The sequence below is a fragment of the Nanorana parkeri genome, unplaced genomic scaffold (assembly GCF_000935625.1).
Source record: "Nanorana parkeri isolate BGI_ZX_2015 unplaced genomic scaffold, ASM93562v1 scaffold570, whole genome shotgun sequence".
In the NCBI taxonomy this organism is placed as follows: domain Eukaryota; kingdom Metazoa; phylum Chordata; class Amphibia; order Anura; family Dicroglossidae; genus Nanorana; species Nanorana parkeri.
The window spans coordinates 60,992-82,769 of NW_017306838.1; the positions used below are offsets into that span (position 1 = coordinate 60,992).

Genomic DNA, 21,778 nt, shown 5'->3' on the forward strand with positions numbered 1-21,778 from the left:
CTACAACCTATAATTAAAATGGATTTAATTGGAATTTTACTATTTAATTCACACAACACATTCACACAACATGCAGTTATTGGCTGCATACTATTCACCTTCCAAGCCAATGTTCAGTAGAACCACCCAAGGCTACAAAATACATCTGCACATCTTATAGGGCAAATTTCTACTAACTTTTTTTCTATTTTTTGGGACTATTTTTTTCAGCCCTGTCAGAATAGATGAGGAACATTGGCAGACATAGTTTTTTTTTTAAGTCTTGCCACAGCTCTTTCATTGGATTTAGGTCCAGGCCTTGACTGGGCCATTTTAAAGCTGACCATAAATGTGGTGATCTGATTACATCTACCATTGACAAAGTAACGCAATAAAAAGTTTAATTTTAGTCTGATCAGATTTGTCAAACTTTATTTCCAATATGCCTTTTGGTAAATTCCTAACAGGATTTAATATATTTTTTTGTGATGGTTACTTATCCTATCATAAATCATAAGAATCTGGTAAATCTAAGGGGTAAAAATATTACAAAGTTAAGACTTTTCAGATATTTGTAAATAATTTAAACAACACACCTTACAACCATTGTACAACATTTTTTTGTCCTTACATCTCACCCTTGTTCAATTTTCGTTCAACTAGCCCATCATGCACAGACCAATGTAGTTCACAATTAAGGCTCATCAGCACCACTAACTTGCTGATTTTCATTGGATTGAAAGGACAGATTTTCATCTTGAGATTTTTGCTGTACAACAACACCACTAACCTGTCAATTTTCATCCAACTAGACAAAAAATGACTAGCCTGCTTGAAAGACAAAAGTCTGCCAGTTGTACAATAACAAAAAATGTGATTGCAAAAATCTCTAGATAATTGTAAGGTGTATGGCCACCTTGAACATGTATTACAGCAGATGAATAGAAAATTCTTAGAAAATAACTGCTGAATAACAATAAAAACTGTACGCAATCTTTGCTCACACCTTATGCATAATAATTATATTATTATACGTAATAATATACCTTAAAGAACTTGAGAAAAATCAATACTCGATAATTGGCTACCTTAAAAAATATGGGAAACAAATATAAAGTGATTGAGTTGAGTAAAAGCAAAAACGAAACATCTTAAACTGAATGCATTTCCCTATGTTAAGGACAATGGGGATTGAATATCTTGTACCGTTTAGTTGACCAAAAGCAATCAGGCTGTCGATCCAGTGAGTGCACTTACTTGCTTTCAGCTCTCAAGATAATTCCCTGAACATACTGTGTAGAATTGGGATGAATTCCATTGTTCTTGACCTGGTTTGCATACACTTGAGCAATGAATCAAATCAGGACCATTTGTTTAGATATACTGTGTGTAGGCATTACTGCTTAGATAAATCTGTATATTTATAGAGCTGTAATAATAACAATTATTATTATCATACAGGATTTATTTAGCGCCAACAGTTTGCGCAGCACTTTACAATATAAGGAAGACATTACAATGCAATTGAAGGACAAGATGCCCATGATGGCTAACAACCTAAAAAACTGTGCAATAAATGCTAAAAAAGACCCTACGACTTGAGCCTGTTCTGTTCTTGAGTATCGGTGTTGCTGGAGCTGAAAAAAAAGGGACGGTGGCTGGCAAAACAGGTAGGAGAGGCCTAGTTCATATTCAGTGACTCTTTCGGGTGTGAGTGCTACACATACATGCATATAATAAAGGATAACCCACTTCCATGAAGATCCTTCCTTTAGAAGCACCTTGCTCAACTATGTACTGCCAGTTTCCCCCTTATCCCCCATCATCAGGGGAATAGAGGACTGTAAGGGCTACAAGGGAAGAAACGGTTGCAGCTGGAATCATTGTGCAGGGGATACTAGTTACAGGGTGTCAGGAAAGAGAGCTTCTTACCTATGCTGAATATAAAGTCTGGACTTGGTGGCATAGGCACTCAGCAGTGGTTTGCTGGATCCTACAGCAGTTTTTTCTTATCAGTAGGAATTCCTTAGTGGGGAGTTACACCCCACTCAAACACTTGTTTGCTAGTAAAGCAATAAAGCAAATTGGTTTACAGAAAAGACAAATGTGTCTTCCAAGTATGACAGCAGAATATTTAATCCTTGTGCATTCAATTATTACAAGCTAGATCTACTGTGGATCAGTGGTGACAAACTGAGAATGGCATAGAATAGCCTTAGGAAACATATGGAGCAATGTTTAATTAGTGAAATTAAATAAATATATATCCATATATTTCGAGAATCATATTATAGCATAGAACATCTGTTACACATGTTATGTCCAGGAAATAGGAACAATAAATCTTTGAATTGCAAATTACATTACTAAGAAACTATACACTGTATATAAACAAGGAAAGGAAACCTTGATGTTGCAACTGACCGGGGTCTGAGGGAACCAGAGACTGATGGGACATGAGTTCTTCACCCAGGAGGAGATAATCAGGACTGCCTGTGCAGGAGTACATATCTCAGAATACTGTTGGGGCAGTGGGAAAGGCACCCTGGTTGCGGAGGGCCATCTGGCGGCATTCCCTGAGTGGAGGTCGAGAGAGCAGGCCGTGTAGGTGGCTGCTGCGCACCAGAGGGTTGCTGTACCTGTATCCAGAGTCCCTACCTACCCTGCCCGTGGCAGAGAGGAAGAGAGAAAGCAGACTGTGATACCGGATGAGGTGATCAAGTGGACAAACCAGAGGGACGTCTGAGACCGCTGTGTCGTCACTGTGAACGGGAGACGGGCCGAAACGAGCAGACACCATATTGGATGAGCGGGATTTCTTCTACCAGCAGGACCTGCTGACCTGTCTCTGCATCATGGGTTGATCTTCTCCTGGTGGACATCTTCTTGCAGTATGGAAGCCCCTGGATGTGAGACTCCCTCCTTGTTAGGCGAGAGGCCTTGGGCCTGCGCTTATTGATTGCACTTAACACGGACTTCCACATTACTTACATTGGGCCCCACCATTGGCTAGCCAAAGATAAGACCACTGGCCAGTTGGTTAGGTACCCGGGGACATGGGGACTGAGACAAAGTTCAGTATTACCACTTATTCTGTGTAAGGAGCCTGTTGCCAGTACATTCATTACTGGTGCACAGTCATCTGCACAGCTGATAGAAACCTATTGTTTGCAGTATCTTGTTTTATGAAGTACTGCATTGCTTGTCTGTTGGTGCGGATATCTGACATTCTATGTCCAGTAAAACTTCTTAAACCAACTCAAGGTGTGCTGGTGTGCTGTGGATCCATAGTAGAGGTTTCTTATAGAGGAAAGACAGGGAGACTCGTTAGTCCAGTTTATTGTAGATCACCCCTTCAGAGCCACCTGTAGTGTTATCCTATATTAAGATAGCACTGACTGGGGAAGGGGGAGTGCTACAGTAGTATTAAATGCTCAAACATCTTTTCAATAATGAATCCAGATCAAATGAATATACTTTGTCCAGCAAACACTTGCCCAAATGCTTTGCCCAAAACCACAGTCATTATGTTTCCAAACAGCTGGATCCAACGCTCTCAGCTCAGCTTTCCTGAACGTCCTGTTGAGTACAAGTTCATGAGGAACAGTACAGTCTCCAGCAGCTGTCCATCTACTAGCTTGAAAAAGGAAGAAAGGAAGATCTGGGAGCAGGAGGGAGTGCCTTGCTGTGCCTGTGTGTTTTTGCAAAAGGAAAACGTTTCTCAGCACACTTGCCAACTAGCCTGCAAAAAACAAATTACACAGGTCTAACTTTTAGGGTTCATTTTTTGGAAGCCACACTGCTTTGTCAAGGCCCATCTGTGTATTGTGGTCCTAACTCTAATCTGTGAGAGCCTCCATCTTGGGTCACCAGGAGGTAGCCCATTCCACCTTAATGCACGCTGATGTTAGCTGCCGTTGTGATGTCTGAGGCTTCTGGTGTGTCCCCGTGCCTTTAAGCATGTGTATTGTGTAAAGCCCTTCCATGTGCACCTTACTTTAAAGATTATGAATTGGTGAGTGTGTTTGCCATTTGTTTTGCTTGTGTGTTTGTGGACACACACACACACACAGTTTACTAGCACACCCATGGGTGGCTTCATAGGATCCTGCAAGGGAAAACAGGATATCAGAGCCAGTGCTCAGGGTACCAGCTGATTCTGCAGAAGACTAAAATTTTAAACATCAAGGACTCACATCCTTTGTAAGTGATTTACTCAGCATTTGAAATAGCTTTAAAACTTTTTGACTTGAATGTGTGGATCAGAACCTTAACTGAGGAAATACTGTTTTCTTGGTCCTCCCATCTAAACAAATATTATATTTCAGTTATGAGTAGGCCTTAGTAGAGAAGTGGTGTGACCTGAGAACATGTGCAGCGATCTTCCTGCTAAAATCTTTTAAATATAGAATTTAATTATTCGACCCAGCAAGACTGTTAATACAGCAATATGTAACATTTAATGGACAACCACACCTTTAGTACAGATATTTATTTATTTAATGCCCCCACCCCGATTGCAACCTGCCACATAAAGTATTTTCCTTCTGCCCAATTCCAGCAATATTCAGTGTGTGGCCTTTGCTCAAAACATGTCCCTGCTCCTATGGGCGAGTCATACTGATAGCACCATCTAGCCATCAAGCAAAAAACAGCGGAGACATTATCCAAACAAAGGTCTTGTCTGGCGTGGCACAGCCTAACAATGACTATTGCTAAAACAGGGAGGAAGCTAAGTATTTCACAAAGCAGGCTGCATTCAGGGTGGCAGGGCAGGTTAATGATAGCATAATTAACTTGGTCTGTACGGTGCTGGCAAATCTCGTTATCATTTGTAAACTAGATTTGAACACAGTATGTCCTAACAAAGGGTTAAAGATTTAGAAACATTGTATGTGTCATGTCCCTGAATACAACCATTTTGAAAGGCAACAGCCTGGTCTTGAGAATCACTGGAAGTGACTAAGCTTATACACCAGAGGTGTTTCTGTTACATGCCCATGCAGGTTCTGTGGGTGTCTACGAGCATTCTTTACAAAATCACCTGATAAATGCGGCTGAGACGGTGATTCCTCCACACTGACATTTGCCTGATCAACCAACAGTTAGAGAATGGATTGCACAGGTGAATCATATGCAGGAAATGGAAGAGATAATATTGTCCAAGCAATATAGACCGACTGCGTTCTAACGCACACGGAGCTGTTGGGAGCATTTTAAAACAGGTTCTTCCCGATTGCCTAAGATTTACAGGGTTTTCATTGTGGTGCTGCCCCGACCCTTTTCGCTGCAGCTAACGAACTAGCATCCAGTAGGGGGAAAGGGTGAACAATGACCCTGTATACGGCCTTGTTCACACCAAGCGCGTTCCAGGTGCAGAGCAGACCTGATCAAAACTGCGTCCAATTTATTCCAATGGTATTTTGTACTCTAGTTCACACCGCAGCGTGCAGGTCCAGAGCAGGTAAAAAAAACTGCAGCAAGCCCTATTTTACCTGCTCTGGAACGCATGCAAACGCATCAAAAACACATGCAAACACCCTGGAACGCACTGAAAGCCCATTTTAAACTAAACAAAAAAACACGGAACACACTGCACAACACGCATCAAAAACATGGCACAACACACTGCACTGCATTAGCAGAAACTCGTGCAGATCTGGTCTGCATTTGGTGTGAACAAGGCCTTAGGGTGTGGTTTGGTAGGAGTCTGCGATATAGATTGGGTTCTCATTTCTGCAGCTCTACTTTAAAAACAGACTTAAAGCATTCACACATTTTTATACATCAGTGCCCAATCTCTTGTGGGAGGGAGGGTGAAGGTGGGGTTGTGTTTTTTTTTTCTCTTCCTCTCTTTTTCCTTTATACATCTGTACTACTCTTCTCTTTTCCTTGGCCCATACCTGACCTTGCAGTTCGTCGCTGAGTATGCAAGGAAGCGGGTGCAGAGAGGGGATTCCGGATGAACCCTAGCTTGGGGATTTTTGTTGGCTAGGGCTATCTCCTCATCTGTTTGTTTGTTTGTTTATGTGGTGATCGTAAACTTTGTTCTTTTGTGCTGTACACTTGCTTTTTCTGTTATCTTGTGAAAAGAAAGAGAATTTGAAACAAAAAAAAAAAAGAAGAACAAGAGGAAGCTCAGAGTGTCCTTATTTTTTTTATATGAGGACAGACAGTTTTCTGTCATTTGATATTGAGAGAGAAGTTTGCAATGGTCTGCTACACAGACACACCTAAAAGAAAGAAATATACATATTTAAAAAAATAGTTTTTCCTTATTTTAGGCATGCTGTGTGAAAAGTAATCCATAAAAAACTTAGTGTGGGTTTTCTCAAATGTGACTTAAAGCACTTCCTGGGATCGGTGCAGGGCATGCCCCCTCCCCCACCCGACAACCCCGCCTTGCTTCCCAGGCTCCACTGTCCCTCCAGCAGACCCAGGACCGGCATGCCGGGTGTCAGCGGGAAGCGGGGAAGGAGACAGACGAACATCCATTCACTGATCTCCCCGCTGAATGGGACTGGAATCGAAGCTGGTTGCATCACTTCCAGCCCATCAGCTATCGTTGCCCAGCTGCAGAAGCCAGGCAATACGCTATTGGAGCACAATCTACACTACAATAGCTTATTTGGAGTGAAAATGTGACATTAGGGGTCTGATTGACCCCTAATATCACCTTAAAGAGATCACTGCTAATAAGCCATCACATACGGGTAAGCTCCCCTATGTGATAGCAATTAAGTAAAGTACAAAAAAAAAGAAGGAAAAAAAAGGTTTAAAAAAAATAAAGTAAATGTAAAAATAATGAAAAAAATGTTTTTAAAAGTCCTCCGTCCAACGTATTAGCGTTGGGCGAACCTAGGTACGAACAAAACGATTGCGCCACATGTTGGGTATTGCCACGTGTGCCAGGGAGAGCAATAATTTTAGTGCCAATATCCACTGATATCTCTAACTTGATGATATGTATGGGTTTTTAAAGCGTCGCCTATGGACAATTTAGGGTACCGTATTTTGTCGCCGTTTAACGGACATACACAATTTTTAACCTGGGCATGTTAGATATTTCTTTACTCATCGTAACTTCATCTTTTATGTCTTAGAAAAAATGTGTATTATATATTGTGTTTTGGGGAAGTGCATTTTTAACAAAAATTTTGGGTTTGATAAAGAGTTGGCGCTAATATTGTGCGATGTAAAAATTGCAACCATTGTATTCTACAGGGTCTTTATTTTCAGAAAATATATGTTTGGGCATTTAAAGTAATTTTTAGGCCTAAAATGTGTATAAACACATGTGTGCAAAAACCACACAAAAAAAGCATTGGCAGCGCAAGGGTTAAGGTACAGTTGTGCTACGTATAGGGTCACTTTTAAATTAACATTTCAGTATAAGGCTACTTTACTGGTCTACAGTCAAATGCTCTTTGTAGGGATCAATATTCACTAGGTCTAAATGATGCCCATCTGTGCTATGTTATTTCTCATTTCCGGATGCCAGGTACTCGTTACATATAGTTAGTAGCATTGCATATAATATTTTGTCTGTTTTAAAGCATAAAGCTGGCAATTACCTTCAAGTATTATGACCCCAAGGCATGCAATTACTGCTGTACCAACGATCACAGTCAGAAACAGGCCTAATGGAACTGCGGACAACGATATAAAGACCAGAAGCGAGAGGGACACAAATGGGTGCTCATCCAAGTACTGTCCAACGGGGGAGTTCATGAAGGCGACCACCTAAGTGAAGCAAAGTAGTAGACTGAAGAAATACTAAAACTACAGCAGAAAAATCAAATATACACTAGAAGCGGTTTTACATCCACATAAAAGCTTCTTTTGATTTCAGTTGATGGTATTCAAAACAAGTAAAGGTCACCCAATCAGATTCATCTGTTACAGTGGTTTATCATTTCCTCCTTGCTTGTTACTGCATGCTAACAGGCAACTTGAACAGCCAATTACAAAATGGTAAGGGAAGGAAATGGAAGGCTACCCACCTGCAATTGCTGTCCTGCTGTTTTTTACAGTATTTAGTAGAGTGAGGAGCAAGAGTTCAGCTTCCACTTATAGTCTAGTGTAGTGTGCATCCTTGATAAAGTTCAACATTTAAAATACTGTTCTTACTATTATGGGTGAATGAATGCAATGGTATTGGGAATGATGCTCTGGACCACAAACTTTCTCAAATAGATTAAATATTTGGGCCTGATGGCTCAGTTTTGGCAACTCTTCACAGAAAAAAGGGACCTCCACGGGAAGAGGACACCCAGAATGAGAAATCCATGTATATGAAGTCTATTAAACTGTAGAAGGCAATTGTCTCAAGAGTCCAAAAAAACTTTATTGGCTTCACAAATGACAAAAAAATCTCCACATCAAACGTGTTTCAAAGGTCAGGAACCCCCTTCATCAGGGCTTAAGCAATGAATAACAGGACACTGATGGACTCTAAACTTACAACCCCTGCACAATCCTATTTATGAGGCAGGTGTGGAAATCCTTTTTGTAAAACATTTTTACCAGCAGTCCAGCATTTGTACAAGTAAAAAAAAAATAAAACACAGGAAGGAGGTCATGACATACTTGTTGAGCACATACAGTTAGTTTGTCGAGAATGATTTTACAAAAAGTGCACTTTAAAAAAGGGAATGTGTAGGGATTTTGAACCTTACTTTTTATGACAATCAGGACAAACAAATACATTCACAAATGTTTTTTTCTTTTGAAACCCAACTTTTTTTGAATAGATTAATCACTTCATTACCTGCATGCTACACCCCTTTTATTACCAGGTCATTTTTCAGTTTTCAGCACTGTGCAAGTTTGGGTAAGAATTCCTGTGTCAAACAACACTAACAAAATTTTATTTGATATCTTTTTGGGGAGACAAAGAGCTTGCTTTTAGTGGTATTTAACAGTCTTTTTTTTATATTTAATATTATAAAGTAAAAAAAAAAAAAAAAAAAAAAAAAAAAACCAAAAAAATTTAAAAAAAACTGTTTAAATTACTTTTTTTTAAAAAATCACTTTATTTTATATTTTAAAAGCTTTGACGGTGATCACAAGAAGAGAAAAACAAGTGCATAAGTAGCAAATAGTTGCTCTCTCGGGCGGTCATCAAGAAAATACACCAAATGCATTGCGATGTATAGGACAAAGTAAACAAAATAAAATATTTAAAAACGTTGAAAAAAATAAGGGGAGGGTGTTCCCCCTGCTCTGCTAGTCATTGGCCCGTAAGTATCTCAAGAGGGGGACATATAAGTGTCCAAGTGCTTATGAGCGCTTCTGTGGATCCGAGGGAGGTGTGTGGGTCTATCCCTAAGTGAAACGACATCCTGTCAATAGCATGCATAAGAGATGTCATTTTTAAAACTTTAGTGTGCACAACAAAACAAACCAGAACAATAGAAGAAAAAAAAAAACACAGTGTTAGGCAAGTGAATGTGAGTAGGTTGTGTGGGTAAGGGGTTAAGTGACGGAAAATGAAAGAGAAGGAAAAAAAAAAAAAAAATACTAGGTCACTAAAGAGAGAGAGAGATGGTAGTAGGGCATATACCTAAAAAGGGTGGGGAAACAGGAGGGTCATGGAGTAGATGGGAAATGTTTCCCCTTCAGGAGCAGGTCAGCGTTCTCCTATCTAAGGGTAGGGTAGTCAGGGGACCGAATGTATTCCAACCAGGGGAACCAGGTTTGAGCGACCGAGGCAGAGGTATGTTTAATGGAGTTCGTGAGATCTTCCATGATGTATATATCATGGATACGGTCTAGGACTTGACTTATGAGGGGGGCTTCGGGTTTCTTCCACAGTGCAGGAATACATGCCCGGGCGGCATTTACCACGTGTCTGATCAAGGAGTGGGTATAGGAGTGCAGCGGCATGGTGTTATGATGGAGGAGAAAGAAGGTCGGGTCTTCAGGCACCTGGGACGTCCGTAAATTTCTGAGCGAGAGCGCGCACTTGTTCCCAAAACCGTCGGACTGTGGAGTACAGTACCATCTAGTTACGATCTTATAGAGTGACTCTTGGTATCTATTACTAATCGAAGAACGGTACGAGAGTGTGAGTAACTTCTCCGTAGCTTCCGGGGTAAAGCTGGTCTGTAGTTCTCCCTCCCATCGTGATATAAACCACAAGTGGTCTGGGTCCGGTGATTGGATCAACAATCTGTAGCAGAGGGAAAGAGTGTGTCGGGAAGGCTTATCTTGCGAGCAAAGTTGCTCAAATGGTGTAAGGGCTCTACAGGGGTGTCGCGTTGCGGGGTTCGTGTGCAGGAAATGGGACAATTGCACTGCTGACCAAAAATCAAGAGGGCCATAATCCGGGTTAGTGCAGAGAGTGTTGGTTGAGGGTCTAGTCATGTCAGTCAGGAAGTGTTTGGCCTTATCTTTACCAAGTTTCCGTAGCGCCGGGTACGTGTGGGCACCTATTCCCGGTGGGAATGCCAGATTGTCTAAAATGGGAGTGAGAGGTGAAGGAAAGGGAGAGATCCTACCTCCCTTAAAAATGAACCGTGCAATCATGACCGTGGGGCCAATGGTGGGGTGGAATTGTAATTGTGGAGGTAAAGAAGTGGTACACCAAGGGAGATTGGTTAAAGGGACATATGCAAATGATTGTTCCAGGTCCACCCAGAGTTTGGTTTGGGAGTTGTGGGAAAATGCTGGTATTGAAGGGGTTAAAACATGGTAATAGTGCACAAGGTTAAAAAAAAAGTACAGGTCATAGACAGAGGAAGGAAGGGGTGAAGTGGTTGATGTGCAGGTCACATATAGGGAGAATGGAGATGAAGGGGTTAAAGTACATAAAAGCTAAGGGATAAAAGATATGAAGGGGTTAATACACATGTGAGTAGAGATAGTATGAGACTAAAATATATAGGAGAGGAGGGAGGGTGAAGGAGTTAAACATTTTATTTTATTTTCTTGTTTTGCTGCCGCAGCTTGTTTTTACTCTAGGAAGCAAGGAATTGATGACTCTTCCATTCATTATTTCCTTTACTCTCCCCTGCCTCTGACATAAGAGGAATGGGAGGGCTTGTGATAACCAATCACAGCGATCACAGAGCCAGTCTAATCGGCTCTGTGTCTAAAGCCACTGTTCTCCACTGTCTGACAGTGGGAGCAGCGGCCGCATGTACACATGCGTTCATGGGAGGACGTACAAGTACATCCTCCCAGAACAATGCGCCAGCGGACAGGCCATTTCACAAGGGGTTAATGAAGAGTTAAGATGGCCAAACACAAATCGAATTTTGCCCGTTACCTGCTGAATCAGGCACAATTCTATACATGAATGGCCCACCACCTGGCGCGACAAATTTGGATCTGAAAACTGAAGTTGTTAGGCAAGAAAATGTGGGTTGAATAGAGGCTACAGTCAGTCAGCTGCAGTCATTGTTCAGGTATTCTGAAAGACATACAGGGGAGATTCTGTTTAGCATGGATGGGGAAACAAGTGATTTTTCTACTTTTTTTTTCTTGTTCCGCAGAGTTGAACGAGAAAAATCTTAAAATTGTATGGCTAGTCTTCTCTGTTTTTCATTGCTCTTTATGTCCATACTGGGAGATTCCTTCTCACTTATTAGACAGTGACATTAGCGGATCATCCAAAAAAATTAACTAGCTATTCATTATAATAAAAACACAGAGCAATTGTAAGATCTTTTAAAATAACTCCCTTTCTTCTGTCGAAAGGCAATTTTCTTCCTTTTTTTTTTAAGCAGAACTGTATTTCTTTAAATTTTTAATAAATGTGAAAATCATGTGTCTCACTCACACAGCCATATTGTCCTCTGGAACAAACAACCTATTTGAGTAACCTCATGACAGGATCATGGGGTACAGTTTTAGTTTTTCTGATATCGTTAAATGTCTAAAAATGTATTTTTCACAGTGCAATGAGATTTCATCCTTCCACATGCTGAGTTTATAATGATACCTATCTCTTCTCTTTCACACACTACTTATTTTCTGTGTGAAAGGTCAGAGTAATATGTTCAATGTTATGGTTCTTCAAAATCCAAATTATATTTCTGTACGATGTACAATTCTTCACTCTGGGTTTAGTAGAGGGTTACCAACTATCCTTTCTTAGGAAGGAAAAATTTATACTTTCTTTTAAATTGTGCTGCACTATTCTTCTATTTTCAGCAACCCAAAAAGCATAAATAAATGAAAAAAATCCTCAGCAGTTAAGTCTGTAAAACATTTTACAGTATGCTGCTTTGCTGACATTTATGTTTAACTGAACTGCCACTTTGAGATTCAGGCAGCTGTATGTCACATTATCAGCAAATATTCCAATGATCTGTCGTTGTTGTTGGAGCCCACAAGATTTTCTCTTCAACTCACTTTCGTGTGCATACAGCAGTACTTTTCAAATCATAGACCGCTGCTTGCCATATATCGTGCCTCAAAAAACAGAAGTCGCTGCATGAAGCAGGGAGCATCCGTGTTCAGAGTGACAGTGGGTATCAGCACTGAAATGCAGAGTTAAATAATTTACTATTTAAAATATTGACTTTCTAATGGTTGGTATTTGCATAGGCTTAGGTAAGCCCACCTAACTGGTCAAGACTGGTGATAGGCTGCTCAGGCCGAAGTGTAGCATGGGGACAGGCTCATTAAAATATTTTTATTGTGGTCATAGGTTCAATGCAAACACTAATGTATTTCCTATAACTTATCAATATAAAACACCCTGTTCAGATCTCTCTGTTGTACAGCCCTAACTTTAAGTATGTAGGACTTAAGTTGTGGGAAGGGCTGTTTGTATTGCCAAAAGTGCCTAATTATCCCTAAATTCTTCCATCTAAGCTGGCTTGATAAAAAAAACCATGATGCATGATGCAATTTCACTTCCTCTATGTTTGCACCATGTAACCTAAGCTACCAAGCAGCCTGAAAAGAAATGGGTGTAGACACAAAGTAGCTCAGGGTTTCATGTCACACACTGCAAATCAGAGACTTTACAACTACTAATGCAGGGCTGAAGAACTCCTGGTCACCAAAGAGACTGGAAAAGTGCTCTACAGACTAGGACACCCTGTCCTGGACCCCAACAGTGCCCCCTTGCGGCTGCTAACTGCAGAAGAACTTGAAATAATGGAGGCAACCTCAAAGAAAACTTGGCTTGAGAAACATGTAGCATGCCATTACGTACCTACCTTTCTGAGTTGACCCTCTGGTCACTGACTTGGAAATATGTAGATAAGGATGTCGACTTGTTCTAGAATATTTTAATTGCTATCAAACAATTTTCAGCGTTTCAATACTCTCAATCATACAGTCTGGGAATTTAGAGACATTTTTGTACCATCCACGCAGAAGCCAAGCTTTTGGACAGAGAACAAGCCGAGTCAAGAGGGATTAATACATTGGAAAAGAGCCAGTCTCTCTTATATATGACTAGCTGAAAGAGTAATTAACAAAATTTCACATGACAAATGCTACAAGCTCCCTTGAGTTTGTACTACCTCTAACCATAGCTCAGATGGCAGGTGGTACAAGACTATAAACAGACCTCAAACATGGCAGTTTAAACCCAGCAAAGGGAGCCCTATGGTGTAAAACACATCTTAAATATCGTCACACTTACTCAAAATGGAAAAAGTCTAAATATAGATAAGTATAATAAAACAGAAAAATAAAAAATATAAGAAATATGTATATTGTTGCATCTAGTGAATTCATAATGGATGGGAATAGGTTATAACAGAAAAACATTTTTATATGGAAAAATATTCTGACTATTGTAGCCTTTCCACAGCTATTAGTAGAACAGATGATAGCAAACATTCCCTATTGCGCATATAACTTGGCAATTGTTCTTCCACATCAGATTGAAATTCTCACAATACAATTTTCTGCGTTTTTTTTCTAAAGGTACAAATCCTGGAAAACTAGTTTAGAATGAGAGACAAGTGGTAGGCAATTGTAATATACTGTACAAAATAGTGAAAGCCCAGTTCAAGTGTTAAGATATTGTTCCTGCTTTCTCCTACCTTTAAGCTTTGTATATTATAGTGGTGACATTGCTGGTTTATTTTTTGAAGTTAATTAGTATTTTAATATTTTAAAAAAATATATGTAAAACCTTGTTTCTATGTATAATCTGTAATTATACATACTGTACTGTATATACATGGGAGCAACCATATTTGCTCAAAACATACTCAGGCCCTGCTTTCTTCTTTGCAGTGCTACACAATTGTTGTGCTGATCTGCTCCTTCCCAACGTGGAGGTCTATGGGTCTGATTTACTAAAGCATATGAAAATGTACTGCTGTTGCATTTACACTGGCAACATAGTCATACCTTCAAAGTATTTACTATACGCCCATACCAGTCACAGCATACTGCACATGCAGCGAATTCACAGTGAATTTAATAAATGCAAATTGATAAGCACTCAATGCACCAGTGTTCAAATGTCAGCAAAGTCAGATTTTTAGAGCCATGTGTTAGCGATTTTTACATGGGCATTTCATCCAGACCACATGAAGTGTCCCCTGCTATCACTAAGATGTGTGTCAAAAACTAAGAGCACATGCATTTATCATATGGCTTCATTTATAAAACTTCCACTTCGCTATATGCAGTTTACAAGGCACTAGCGCCCCTAGAGGCTGCTGAGTGTAGGAAATTCCTATACTTGTCAGTGCCATCTAGATACATAGTCCAATCTAAAGAATCAATCACAAAATTTAAAAACACTTTGAGGGGAATTTATCAAGACAGAAGCAGACAAAATGTGGAGCAGCTGCACAGGGCAACCAATCAGCTTATCTCTGTAAAGGTTGCCATACGCTTTACAACCCTCGCAAGACTTTTGTCTTGCGAGGGTTGTAAAGTAATTAAAAAAACGTACGATCTGCCAATCTTGGACAGGCAGATCGTACTTGCGATCATCGCAAGCCCGCCCCCCTGAGGGGCGGGCTTCTGATGACTGCAATGAGGGGCGGGCTTCCGATGACTGCACACGGGCAGTGTGCGCACACCGGCCCGTTCGACAGTTGTCGAACAAGCAGGCCACTAACTTGCCGAGAAACGAGCCCGCTTGTTCGACGGAAGACCTTCGACCGTACAGTAGAAATGGTCACACGCCTTCCATACACTTTGCGATTATCATACGATCGCGGGATTTCCCACGATTCTCGTACGATAATCGTGCAGTGTATAGGCACCTTTATTTTCAAATCTTAACTGAACAAACTGAAGAGAGAAGCCGATTAGATGCCCTGGGCAACTGCTCCAGGTTTTCTCTGCTCCAGTTTTGATAAATTCCCCTTATGTGATTTAATCAATTCGAGAGTAGTTAGTTGAAAATTATAATGCAATTTTTCTTAACACCTATTCGTGTTTTAATTGACTGATCTATTGCAGTCAGTTCAAGGCAATTTGGATTTGAAATGTCCTAAGATGCCAAGGATATTAAAAAATGTTTTTAGTTATTTCATCTATGCAAGCTGTACTAGATTTTAAAAATGTAATGAAGCAAGGTTGCACCTGCCTTAAGTATCTATTAGGGATGCACAGATACTTGGCATTTTCATGAGAACTACCAGGGTTGCAGCAGTTGCAGCTGGGACCTGTCTCTGGCACTCCACCACTGTCCCCAAATCATTAGTCTGTATTGTTTTAGAAAAACTGTCACATGACAATAAACAAAAATGTATCAGTACTCGTACTTGTAAGTACTCGGCAAGTACCAGTACTCATACTCGCAAAACTGGTATCTGTGCATCCCTTTATTTATATTTATAAAAACAAAAGCAGACATTAAAACAGAGATGTACAAATCCCAGGAGCTCCGTGTGCTCCTTACATATGACAGTTGCCTCCTAATTTTTTAATTTTTCTCTAGTGTAGTCTTGGAGCTCAAATGTATCAGTACATGTACTCTTACTTGTACCGAGTAATGTACTTGGTATCTGTGCAACCCTGTTATCCATCATTGTAAAACATTTCAGTTCAGTACAAAAGCTCAAGATTTTTGTCACAAACAATGTGCATTTTTCTGTTCTTGCAGGAAATTGTACTTAGCCTACAAATTGATACAGCCACCACATGTAAGGACTGGTAAGCTACAATATACTATATTTATGTTCTTAGGTTAAGTTATACCTGGCTGTGAAGTAAGGAGTTTGCTATCATCCATGTTACATGACCAGCATACCAGAAAATGCCAGTAACGGACTGTCCTATAAAGTTCAGAATTTTCATAATGCCACAACAAATTGTAAACAATTTTTATAGAACTGATTAGTGAATTCTCATAAAGCATACGAGTCATAAAAACAATTGTATCTCAGCTTTTACTCAGGCTACACTATTAACCACTTGAAGACCAGGGTGTTAAACCCCCTTCCTGGCCAGGCCATTTTTCAGTATTTACTATATTAAAAAGAAAAAATTACTGAAAAAAAGTACCCTAAATTTTGACGAAAAAAAAACGTTTCCCTATGAAATGTTATGAAACATTTATTATCACCCCAATTTTTTGGTAAAATTTAAAATACTTGGGGGTCATTGTAGACCACAAACTAAAGGGTAGTTTGCAGTGCCAGGCTGCTGTAAACAAAGCAAGTAGGGTTTTGTCCTGTATTAAGAAGGGGGATGTACTACAGAGACAAGTCTATAATTGTGCCACTTTACAGATCACTGGTTCGGCCTCACCTGGAGTACGCGGTCCAGTTTCGGTCACCAGTATTAAGAAAAGATGTCCTTGATCTGGAGAGGGTCCAGCGGAGGGCAACTAAACTAATTAGGGGAATGGAGGACCAGAACTATGAGACAAGGCTCATACATTTAAACATGTTGACGTTGGAAGTAAGGAGATTAAGGTTGGATATGATTTTCATGTACAAGATGTTCAATGGCGACAGCAAAATTGGCAGCAAACTCATTAAGATTAACTCAGTTACAAAAACTAGAAGAATAAACAATTTGGGGAACTGGTGGTATATGGGTATTAGCTTCAGTCGCTCGCTCCTATATTGCAGTCTGTTTAAAAAGCATATTATTGTTTGCCAAATCTAACATGCTGATCCCTTTGTTACAAAGTGTGCATACCAGTATTAAATAACAGAGCCCCATGGCAATTTCCATCTTAGAGCTCTATTATTCAACATTGTTATACATTCTTTGTAGTTGGAAGACAGTGTATGAGGTCAGGTATTTGAAAAAGACAGCAGTTGTCAGATTTCATATGGCAAAATATAAAAAAACCCTTTACTGAATGTATTTGTAAACTGTTAACATGCAAACCTATTATCTGACACCCTTCCACCGTCTGTAGGCTGCTGCTGTAAAGTGATGATTTTATATGCAAATAGAGCCAGCAATCCAAGCTTGGCATTGATTCACTTTTTGACTAGCAAGGGTTTCTAAAATGGTGGGGGGAATCAGGCTGTAGGCACAATGCTCATGTACTGAAAACTTAAAGCAAGGCAGAGCAGACAAATTGCAGAACTGGGTTCTAGCACCTCATTTTGTCTTCTAAAACAGGCATACATTTTAATCAGTTTCTACCTGAAGCATACTGACAATTTCACTAGCTCCAGGTACTGTTCTTCAAAAGGAAACATGATATCAATGAGGACACAGGCTCAGCCATCTGTCATTACAGGGCTCTGCAGCACTGGAATCATATAAATTGCATGAAACTACTTTCAAGTAGAAAAGTCTCTAAAAGATTCTCCCATATTCAGCACTGCTGCTGTTGTAAGCAAATTGATAAGGGACTAAAAAGAAAGCCGAGTACTGATTTCCCAGCCTAATTTAGATGCTTAATGAATGAAGATGAAATCAATGCTTTGAGCAAATCTGCCACTAATCTAAAATGAAGAGTCTTAAAAACATAATTTTTATACTTACTGTCAAATTATTATTTTTTGAATTTATTGAGAGACTCAGGAATTCAGAAACAGTTAGATTATACTGTCATCTACAGGTTGTTGGGGCACAGACAAAAAAAAAAAAGTTGTAAGCTAGCCCCATCAATTGAACCAGGCCTGTGTTGGCTATCACCTGTCATCTAGCTGATAATGTGGAATCAATAAAGTAGTGTATTGGACTCTAAAGAGTGGTTTTGGCGCTCCCAAGTGCCTGATTACAAACAGATTTCACCAACCAGGTGACCCTGGAGAGCCTGATTTTTGAGGGTAGCTGCCGGACCTAGGCCATTGAGCTGAAACAGATACTTAGGAAAATGGGCCCAGTTCCTCACTCACACTTCCTTCTGAGTTTCCTTGTAGGTCATTTTACTGGACTCTTGCAGCAAGAAATCTGTTGAGGGGCCCAACTTAAGCTTCGAACAGATATGGCCTCATCGGTGTCTATTGCTGGTATCTAATGGTTACAAACAAACACGATTGTGGCTCCTTCCTTGATTGTTAGGGAAATCCCCCCTCCTTTCTCTTTAGGGGCTTGTAGAGTGTTGAGGGATCATGCTCCAAACCTCACCTATCCTTCAGGACTCATTTAGCTTCCACCTCAGTACTTGGGAGTCTGGATTTGAGGCAGGATATTAAGATGGTCCCTATAGAATAAGAGCTCCCTGATGTGAACCCTCAGTCACTTAGGATTAATGGCGTGGATTCATCCTCCCACCCTGCAAGGACTCAATTTGCCTGGATGTGTTCATACTTGGGGTTTGAGTGCAGTTTCCCAGAGCAGTTTGTCCCGGTTTCTTCAAGGGATTCTGCTGTGTGTACATCCTAGACCCTGTTGGACATCAGTGTAGTACTGTGAAACCTCACATCAAATTTGACGTTAACTGCAAGGATTAATAAAAACACTCTAGGGGAATGTTTTCTGTCCTGACATGATCTGAATAGGAATGTCTGAAAAAGTGCAGGTTAAGGAACAGTACCGTATAATGTATGTCTAACCTTGGAGTTGGTATTGATGGCCTGCTTAACGGAATTAAGCTGTTTCTGTAGCTCCTGCATTTTCTCTCCATAGAAGCTTTCTGAACTAGTCATTTTTTAATGTTTTGTTTCCAATTAACAGGTAATGTTGGAATCCTCCTGGAATTAGAAGAAAATGGAATTAGGTTACTTCCTTTTTGCATGGGATGATCTATAATAAATTGTCGTCTCACAGCTACATTTTACCATTAATGTGCACAATTTGGAATTTCATTACAAAAGAAGAAGAACAGGAGCCTACAGAAATGAGATTCACTTTTTAATTTACCCATAGTCCATCATTTAGAGGGACTGTCCCTCTTTTGGAACCAAATCTCTATGCCCCTCTTTCCTCCCCAGCTGTCCCTCTTTTTGGACCAATGTCTAGACCTTTATAATAAATGCAATAGTGCATGATGTCACTGCCCCTTATGTAATCAGATAACACCTACTATCAATTCATAAAAATACATTCACTAAATGGTCTCTGTGCTTTAACCACCCGAAAAATTGCTGTAACACTGTAGAAGCTGCACCTACTACAGTGTTTTACGGGATCCCTGTGGCCCTGCCAGGGACAATTTATCTATACTTACATTGATCCAAGCTGGACCAATTAAGTTATATATAAAATATCTATAAGCTAGAGTTTGTGTAAATGTTAAAATCAGGGGCGTCTAGAGGCGTGGTGTCACCCGAGCCGGCCAACGGGTGACACCCCGCTCTGTCATCACGCATGTGCGTAACGTCATCACGCACGGTTGCCTGCTGGTGCCCATTTTGGTGATGGATAACAGCAGAGAGAGGAGGGGATGTTGACCCGGCAGGATAAAGTATGCAACTGAGTCCCCTCCTCTCTCGTGCAACTTTTCAGAGGGGGTGATACCAAAATGACTGTCAGTCATTTTGGTGTCACCCCTTCCAATGGTGTCACCCGGTACAGGCCGCAACCCCAGCACCCATCTAGTGACACCACTGGTTAAAATAGCACTGCACAGTGTACGTATAGTTTTGTAATAAAATCCAAGAGTCATCTGTACCCACCCCCACACCGAAAAAGTTAGTTGGTATAGAGACCTCAAATGCTCACACTCCAATATGCCTGTGCTCTATTGCATATCTACAGTGTCCAGGACATTTAAAAAAAATCAACATAAAGAAAGTCTACCTGATGCCCTTATAAAAATTATCTATTTTGTTTACATTTAAACATAAAACCTTTTCTTGTCGAAGCAGTTTCTTTTATTAATCTACAATTCAAATAAACAAGAACATTTTCCCTTTTCATTGAGTCAGGGGAGACAGTCTTCCCACTCAGTAATCTAATATTTATGCTGGCACTGATCTGATGTATCTAGCTGCCCTGCTTGCTAAATCCCTAGAGTTGCAAGTATCATTTTCTTTTGAATAGTCCTGAACCTGAGCTTGCAATTTGCAGTCTGTTGTTTTCTGGCTTCTGATGAGCTCTTTCTAAGAGAGAAGATACAAAGCACAGCATCATGTAAGTGCTGCCCTGAAGATCCAGTTTGCATTTTTCCTCTCATCACACTCCTACGATGGGCTGGGGTGCATTGTCATGGGATTTGAGTTCACCGCTGTCCCAGGAACTCCACAGAAAAGTATAAATACCTCACAATTAGTGGGGAAGCAAAAGTCACAGATCCAGAACGTCATAGCATATCAATAGGTAACAATGGAAATCCTTAGGTAGCATCTTGTCCCAAGCCAACCAAACGGTAGTAATATCTAGAGGAGGGCTCAAAATGTCAAGTCCTGAGCTACTAGCCAGGCCTTAAGAGTTACTAGCCACCAGTTGCCCCACCTAACCCTTACCCTGGCCCGGCCTTAACTCCGCCCCTAAACACACCCTCTTAAATAATCTTATGATACTTCTTATCTTATGATAGTTGCCACTTGTAAACGGCAGATTAGGGATTCCTGTTGCAGGAAAACGCAAGTTCCTGACACAGGAATCTCTAATCAGACCTGAAATATACTGTAGGTGTGAATGGGGCCTAATATACACATACACTAAAGGTGTCCATACACCTGCCGATTATCGTATGATAGTTGTGGGTGAGCCTGCGATCGTGCGATAATTGGCAGGTGTATATGGGCAGCGTGCGACCACTTCTACTGTAAGGTCGTACGACTTTCGTCTTCCAAGCACGCTGGAAAACCTGGCGAAAATCGTACGAATTTTGGCGGGTTGGTGGCGTGGTCGGAAGACGAATGCCGCACGGGCCGCTGTGCGCAAGCGCACACTGCCCGCTCAACACTGCAATATTGGGAAGCCCGTCCCTCGATCTGCCTGTCCAAGATGGGCAGATCGTACAAGATTTTAATGACCTTACAACCATCGCACAACAAAAGTCATGCAGTGGTTTTAAAAGGTGTATGGGTAGCTTAAAACACAATAATACACTTCTCAACGTTATACCACCACCACATCCCCCCTCCCAAATAATAAAATTCCCCCGCACACAAAAATGAATACACTCCCCACCGTTATAAGCCCCCCGCCCCACAAACAAAATAATTTACTCCACCCTTATTAACCACCCCCACACACATAAAATAATATGCTTCCCCATTATTAACCACCCCACACACACATAATAATACACTCCCCCCGAGCCCCCTCACCTGTTCACGTCTTTGCAGGGAGGAGGCTGTGAGCAGGATCGATCCCAGGTTATCTGGGGGTGATTAGTGAGGTATGCAGCAGACCTCACTAATCACCCCCAGATAAACTGGGATTGATCCTCCTCACATACATTCTTTCGGCGGGAGCTCAGAACTGTTAGAGCTCCGGCCGAAGGAAGCCAGAGCGGACATGAGCTGCTCTGCGGTCTGCATCCGACACAGATGCAGACCGT

At 40.7% G+C, this 21,778-nt stretch overlaps 1 protein-coding gene across 1 annotated transcript in view; it reads right to left on the reverse strand.

Annotated features, from left to right (window-relative positions):
- Positions 1 to 21,778, reverse strand: part of TMEM159 (transmembrane protein 159) — a 59,894-nt gene that overhangs the window by 18,852 nt on the left and 19,264 nt on the right. The window contains exons 2-3 of the mRNA XM_018562298.1: positions 18,882 to 19,019; positions 7,554 to 7,722 (exon numbers count right to left, since the gene is read on the reverse strand). Of these exons, the coding sequence (XP_018417800.1) occupies positions 7,554 to 7,722; positions 18,882 to 18,974 (262 nt within the window). The 5' untranslated portion in view covers positions 18,975 to 19,019. The remainder of the gene's footprint in view (positions 1 to 7,553; positions 7,723 to 18,881; positions 19,020 to 21,778) is intronic.